The sequence below is a fragment of the Sinocyclocheilus anshuiensis genome, unplaced genomic scaffold, assembly GCF_001515605.1.
Source record: "Sinocyclocheilus anshuiensis isolate Anshui unplaced genomic scaffold, SAMN03320099.WGS_v1.1 scaffold694, whole genome shotgun sequence".
Taxonomy (NCBI): Eukaryota; Metazoa; Chordata; class Actinopteri; order Cypriniformes; family Cyprinidae; genus Sinocyclocheilus; species Sinocyclocheilus anshuiensis.
This window is the reverse complement of record NW_015542477.1, coordinates 215,855-223,762: the sequence shown is the minus strand read 5'-3', so window position 1 is coordinate 223,762 and position 7,908 is coordinate 215,855. Positions and strand designations below refer to the sequence as shown.

Here is a 7,908-nt window from a genome sequence, read left to right as displayed (position 1 = left end):
TATATACTATACTATATATTTATTTATTGACACACACACACAGATATATAATACTAAAACAACTTGAGAGCTAATCAGTATTTTTATTTGTAATATAAGACTTTATATATATAACTAACATGTAATTTTTGTTGAAATGCTACAAAAATGTAACATAATTAACAGAGAAATGCATTTCTATATTAAAATATATTAAAATATTATATATTTATTGATTGACTTTAACATTTACCAAAAATGTATATATTTTTATATTAATTGTTAATTATGCTAACTATATATATATATATATATAAACAAATTAGTTAACAATCACCAACATGTCTGTGAAAAACTGAAAAAATTGAGAAACTGAGCTGATATGGCTACTAATAATAATCACTAAAAGATATAAGGAGATAAAGTGGAAAAAATAAGAGCAAATTGTTCATTGATTGCAAAACACCATTTAGATACCCACATAACAACACAGTGTTTTATGTAACAATAAGAATGAATAGAGGGTTTTGTGCCTCCGTGTGATGATAATAAGTTACTTGATTGTCATGGAAATGATGTTAAAGGACATGCTAGCATATATCCATTGAATAACTATCTACCTTTAAAACACAGAAATTTAGACTACATTTATGGACTTTAGTATGGATTTATTCAGGCCACAGAATCACCTTTTTTAAAACAGGGAGGAGAGACCGTCCTCACAATGCTGCTACACTCTTGCTAATGTGCAACACTACAGCTTAAAGGCAATAGAGAACAGATCCTGCTATTAGTCATTCCAATCCATCCATTCCAAGCACAATTACCACCCTCATCCAAGTCAGACAGGAAATCTCTAACTTCACTTCTCCTAATGCACCTGGGGACTCATCGACCCAAATGTGCGTAACTCCAGAGTTGCTCCAGCCAGGAATGATTCACAGGCATACAGGGTAATTGGTTGGGGCTCTTTTTTCTCTTTTGAGGGGAATACTGGCGTTTTTTTTTTTATGTGCTCTAAAATATGCTCAGTTGGGGAGTTGATTCATTTTCAGTCTAAACTAATTTTCATCCTCAAAAGCAAACCTTTGGCAGGCATTACTGAGAGATAAACAGATTTAATGTGAGCTTTATTTATTTATATATTTATTTTTCAGAAGCGGCTTCTTCTGCAACTGAGAGCAGTGACTGCACATCATCTTCTTATAAAGAAGTAAAAATAAGGATTTTCAAAACTGACATGAAAAAGAATTGACATGTCATGCCTCATTATCCTTAAATTCATTCAGTGTGAATCCAATTAAACCAAAGAGTTTAAAAGAACAATACAGAAAAAGTAAGAAAAAATATGTTTGTCAATTCCCAACCTTAGAGAGCTGAATTCTGAAATTATGACCAAACATTTATTGTACAGGGTTATCATTGACTAAAACTTTGAAAAAAGCTGGAAAAAAATTAATGTGAAAAAATTATAAGTATTATAATATTAATAAACAAATATTAAATACAATGTTATATATTTATATTATATATTATACATATTAAAATATTAATAAATAAATAGAAAAAAATAAATATTAGATGAAATAAACTAACTAAAATACAAATGAATTACCCCTTAATAGTAATATTAAAAAAGAAAAACAAATAAAATTGACAAATGCACATAACAAACTAACTGAAAATGATAATTACAATTAAAACTAAAAATATAAAAAAACTGTATTAAACTGTAATAGTATATAAAAAATACTAAAATATAAATATAAATAAAATTAAAATAACACTGGCCTCATACTGACCTGACAGTGTCTGTGCCAGAGCCACGTCGTCTGAACAGGTTAGCCAAGCTGCTAGACCGGCTAGCGGCCGAGGCAGCTTTCCCATCACCCACGTGCATCCTCACAACCGTCGACGTGGTAAAAGCGCTGCGTACGTTCCTCTCAGGTTTGGCCAACATGATGTAGACTTTGGGCACAAACATGCAGCACAGCGCAGTGGTAGCGCTGAGGCTAACGGAGAAACACATGGTGATTATCTTGTAGTTTGACCCGAAATAAATTGGCACGAAAGCCAGCCAGATAATACAGGTGGTGTACATGGTGAACGCGATGTATTTGGCCTCGTTGAAATTGGCGGGGACGTTGCGGGTCTTAAAGGCGTAGAAGGTGCAGCTGAGGATGAGCAGCCCGTTGTAGCCCAACGGCGCCACCACTCCGAGCGTGGTGGTGTTGCAGATGAGGTGCACCTCGCGTATGGACGGATAGTCGTAGATCACTTGCGGAGGTTCCATGATGAAGAGCGCCACGATGATGCCCAGCTGAATCAGGATCAGGATGAAGGCGATGACCAGCTGGGCACAGGCGCTCATGAAACGAGGTTTCTTGGTGCAGATCTTCTTCTTGCTGCCTGCAAGGATGCGAGCGATGCGGTTGGTCTTGGTGACTAGGGCCGAGTAGCTCATGGCTGGCGAGAGCCCTATTCCCAACCTCTGCAAGTAACAGTAGGCCACGTGCGGTTTGGCGATGAGGCAGAACGTACACAGGTACCCCAAACAGATGCCAGCCAGGATGATGAAGCACAGCTCTCTGCTGGAGGACTTCACCACTGGTGTATCGTGGAACCTGATGAAGACTAAAGTGACGAAGATGGTGGCGAGCAGGCCGAGGCAGGCGAAGACCACGGCGGCGATTGGCTCAGGATCTCCCCACAGAAGGTACTGCACCGGGATTGGCTCACAGCCTGAGGGACATAAATTTGAGACGTTAATGTAATTAGTAGGGCTGATTTAACAGGTTAACTGGAAAAAAAATATGCATTAAAAGTACTTTGGAAATTAAATAGGTTACAGATTACAAGCTACCCTATTTAAAATGTAATAAGTAGTGTAACTATTTCAATTACTTTATTAAAGTAACTAATTAAATTTTATGACTTTTCTAAATTTCTCACAAATGTTTTTAACTGTTAAAGGCCCGTTCACACCAAGGATGATAACTATAAAGATATAGTTCTAAAACTTGTTCTCAATATTAAAGAATAGAAGAGTCCACACCACAGCTATACAGATAAAGGCACAGAGAAACTATTTAATTGGAATCACTTTCAGAACGATTTTTTTCCAGCTGATGAACGACAAAAACACTGACACCCAATCAGAATCAATCCTGCTATAATGAGCTCCAGAATTTAAAACGGCAGACGAGTGTGCGCTGAGAATAAACAGACGATATCGCTCGCTGGTGTGGACGCTAATATTGTTATCTTTATAGTTATCGTTCTTGGTGTGAACGGGACTTTAGTCGTTTGGAAACATTTAAAGCAGGCAGGGTTAACCTTACAGTAGTACTCAACACTGATTACTGTCAGACTTTCAAAATCCTTCTTCACTAGAATTAATATTATAATAATTTAATTTCAAAGCACAGCCACCACAAAATTATACTTTAGAGCCTCTTTTTACTTTGAGATTGTTCTGAGGTTAAATACAGATTGAAAAACATAACACGAAAACTTTGCATAGCTATGACAGGAAACACTGGCATCTAATAATGCCTTGAAAAAAAAGTTAATCTTAAAAAAATAAAACATATATAAACCCAAATAGGAAATAAAACTGTCATTGCACAAGTATGTGTCCTATTCTGTCCTACACTTCTGAAACATTGGTGTCTCATATTTTAAAGCAGTCAATGCAATTTGGGAAAGAAATCAATCATATCTGTATGTGTGTGAAAATATTCAGTTGTGACCCCCTTTGCAAGTAACTGTAATTTAATTACACATTTTTTCTCAGTAACTGTAACAGATTACAGTTACATTTGTTTTGGGTAACACTTTATTTTAAGGTGTCCTTGTTACACGTTACATGTACTTACTATTATAATAACAATTAATTATGCATAATTACATGCAAGTAACCCTAAGCCAAACCCTAATCCTAACCCTAACCATGTAATAAATACATGTCGTTAATTAATATTACTCGGTACTTAAATGTATAATTACAATGCAACAAGGACACCTTAAAATGAAATGTAACATTATTTTGCAATTAAATTACAAAATTCAGTTACATGTAACTTAGTTACAGCAGTATTTCCAACCAAAGCCACAGCAGAACTGTTTTGCATTTCTTAAGCAACACACTGGTGTTTCGATACTGAATGAGTCCATGTTTTTGAACTAATCGAGTAAGCCAATGATTCATTGACCCATTCATAAAGACAGTCACTTGCTTAGTTTGTGAATGAATCAGTTGAATGAATGACTGAATGACTCACTCATTAAGAAATAACCTACTGGCGGTTTTAGTTTCTGATTGGGAGTATCATTTAATTTATTTCAATAATCTCATTTTAATAATCTCATCATATTTCAATATTTAAAACCATTTATTATCATTATTTATGCAATGTTGAATATTGTATTTGGTCACACTTTATTGTAAGGTCCAATTCTCTATGACTTCTACCTCAATAAATCCTAATTTGCTGCTTATTAATAATTAGTAAAGTAGTTGTTAAGTTTAGGTATTGGGTTATTAGGTATTAAGGATGTAGAATATGATCATGCAGAATATGTGCTTTATAAGTACTAATAAACAGCCAATATGTTAATAAGAGGCATGCTAATAAGCAACTGGTTAAAAGTGAGAATTGGTCCCTATACTAAAGTGTTACCTCTTATTTTTGTAAAATATTTCTTTCTAAATCTACTTTGTGTAATGTCTATTCAATGCTTTTCTCATCTAACACAATAATGACTTTAAATGATCTTTTTGGGAGGAAATTCTCAATCATATTTGATGTACGATTAATTTTCAATGAATTACATTAATCATTTAATTAATTAGATTAAAATGTTTAATCACTCAACAGCCCTAGAAATAAGGCATTACTACGAGTTGCCCCTGGAACTTCAAATAAAATGTTTCCACTTCAGGGGTTCTAATTATACTGCATAAAGATCTATGTGCAAAGCAAACACTAATTTAGCTAGTCGGTATAAGGCTTATGTCTATGATTATTTAGAATCACTGATGTGTGGCATTAAAATTGTACAGAGAACATCCATCATTATGCAGATAACACAGTAAAACTGGTGGCTGAATTACCGTGCAACTTTATAAACCCCAAAAAATGTGCAAAAATAAACAAAACCATCCATTCAACCAAGCCATGTATTATGCATTAGAGACTGACAAACAAGAGCTGATATATTTAGCATGTGTGATTTGCATCAACAGACAGTGAATGAGGATGAAACTGAGTCTTGGTTTGGATAGCTTTTAATGAGGTTGGTCAAATGACACTGGAGGTTTGGTTTGTTTTTACAGGTCAGATTCACAAACCAGCAACACCAAAAGCTACTCTGGGAAGTGACGGTTCTGATTATCAAAGGCTTTTGTGAAAGTGCCTTTAGGGCAAGTGGGCGTACTCGGCAGCCATATTTGTAATGCCCCTGGGCAGCTATTTTTAGTCATGCTCTGAAATCTCTGTAAATGTTTGTCAAAATTACACTTCTATAACATGTTTCAATCAGGAATAAAATATGATACCAGCTGCACCATAAGCTGAGCTTCTTAAGCACTAAAAACAGCATTTTTGAGGCTGGTCCAGCTGAAAAACAGGCATTAATGCTCATATTTGAGTATAAACACGAACACTTTACAGTAAGGTTCAATTCATTAACATTAGCTTGAATCAACATAATTAGTTTGAATTAAAAGAATTATGAACCATGCACTCACAATGACCAACCATTTTTACAACATTTACACAACATTTAAAACATTTTACAGAACATTAGATCAGGGATTCCCAAGTTTTTTGTCAGCTGAACCCCTTCAAAATTTTCTTGAAAATATTTTGAAATACTTACAAATACTTGATATTTTAAGTAAACATTTCAGTAATGTAACAACAAATTTGCAAGTTCAGTTCTCTGATGTAGGTTAATGGTCATGACATGCAGGTAAACAATTTTCATTTATTTATTTATTGATAGAAAGTGTTTTTTTATTTATTTTCTATTTTTTAATTACTTATTTAATTTTCATTTTACATTTTTATTATTTAATTAACTATTACATTTTCATCAAACCCCCTTTTTGGAAACCAAGATTAACACAACATTAATGTTAAATTATGAATGCACTATTGTTTATTATTAATTCACGTTCATTCATTTACTAATGTTAATTTATACAATTCAGAATGTTTAAACTATCTTAGCATATGTAGAAATTAACATTCACCAAGATCAATAAATGTGTTTATTAATTACTAAAATAGCTCATTGTTACGTCATGATATCTAATGCATTAACTAATGGTAAAGTATTGGAGATTATTATGAAGTGCTACTGTTTACTCTTAAATATTAGTATTACCATATATGGACATTTGCTGAACTAGCCTGAAAAATACATTTTTTTTTTAGAGTTGAGCTTAAAAAAAAGTAATTGGATGTTTTAAACGTAATTTTAACATTTTAATTTCTCTGTTATAGAGTCTTTGTCTTTGTACAGTGAATAAATGCTGTAAACACTAGTATAAAATCCAAAAACTACTAAATTAAAAAAGAACGGCAGGTACTCAAACTCAAAACCACCTGCTACTAAATGTCGAAAATTGGCATTAAGGCTCTTGCATGAACAGCAGAGCGGCCTCGGCTCTCAGTAATGTACTACATGCTGAGAGACTGCTGCTTCAGGGCTTACGCTTGACAGCAATTCTCGAACATTCTGATGGGGACCCCCGCCAAGTCCAAATCTCTGTTTTTGGCATTAAGTTGCCATGGTCCAGATTCTCAAATAACGCTCTAAGAGATAAATGGGTCTCCAATGGTATTCCGTGACCCAGATACTTATATCACACACTACTGTACGGGATGATAAGCTTATGTGGCTGGTCTTAGAAGTTTAGAATCATGGGTAAACGATGGCTTTGACTTCTGGATGAACTACAAGAAGAACTACATTTTGCTCTGAAGGTGGATGTAGATTCACCTGTGAGGTCATCTGTAGGCCAGGATCCAAGCTCGCACATACGACAGGTGTATTCATCAAACACAAACTCGTTTTCTTTACACGGAGTGCAGGTCCAGCAGCAGCTCACCTCACCCTTACGGATAACCTGAGGTGGTCAGAACAGAGAGGTCAAGTTATGTAACTTATAGAGCTCTGTGAAGAAAATACTTGTAATATTCAGGAAGGATGCATTAAATTGATCAAAAGTAATTTATACTGTTACTAAAGATTTACATTTTTTAAATAAATGCTGTTCTTTTGAACCTTCTATTCATCAAAAAAATCCTGAAAAATGTATCATTGTTTCCAAAAAAATATTAAGCAGCACAACTGTTTTCAACTTTGGTAATAATAAGAAATGCATATTTAGAAGTTTAGAATCATGGGTAAACGATGGCTTTGACTTCTGGATGAACTACAAGAAGAACTACATTTTGCTCTGAAGGTGGATGTAGATTCACCTGTGAGGTCATCTGTAGGCCAGGATCCAAGCTCGCACATACGACAGGTGTATTCATCAAACACAAACTCGTTTTCTTTACACGGAGTGCAGGTCCAGCAGCAGCTCACCTCACCCTTACGGATAACCTGAGGTGGTCAGAACAGAGAGGTCAAGTTATGTAACTTATAGAGCTCTGTGAAGAAAATACTTGCTCTCAAAGCCGCCACCACAATGCCAAAGTGTTGTGGGTGGTTGCAGTGCACTGCTATGCGGTTGCTACAGTGTTCTAAGTGGTTTTTAGTGCATTGCTATGAGGTTACTAAGGTGTTTTGAGTGGCTGCCATGTGGTTGCTAAGGTGTTGTGGGTGCTTAAAGTTCTACCTCCAAGTTTATATGATAATCTGCTCTCTAAATATATGGTTTAGGCTCCTGTACCAGTATAAGTCAATGGAATA

At 34.8% G+C, this 7,908-nt stretch overlaps 1 protein-coding gene across 2 annotated transcripts in view; it reads right to left on the bottom strand.

Moving 5' to 3' along the window:
• LOC107693909 (metabotropic glutamate receptor 5-like) overlaps nucleotides 1-7,908 on the bottom strand; it is a 26,619-nt gene that overhangs the window by 2,164 nt on the left and 16,547 nt on the right. For both annotated transcript variants that reach the window (XM_016493446.1, XM_016493447.1), the window contains 2 exons: nucleotides 7,473-7,599; nucleotides 1,782-2,721 (listed from right to left, as the gene is read on the bottom strand). In XM_016493446.1, the coding sequence (XP_016348932.1) occupies nucleotides 1,782-2,721; nucleotides 7,473-7,599 (1,067 nt within the window). The remainder of the gene's footprint in view (nucleotides 1-1,781; nucleotides 2,722-7,472; nucleotides 7,600-7,908) is intronic.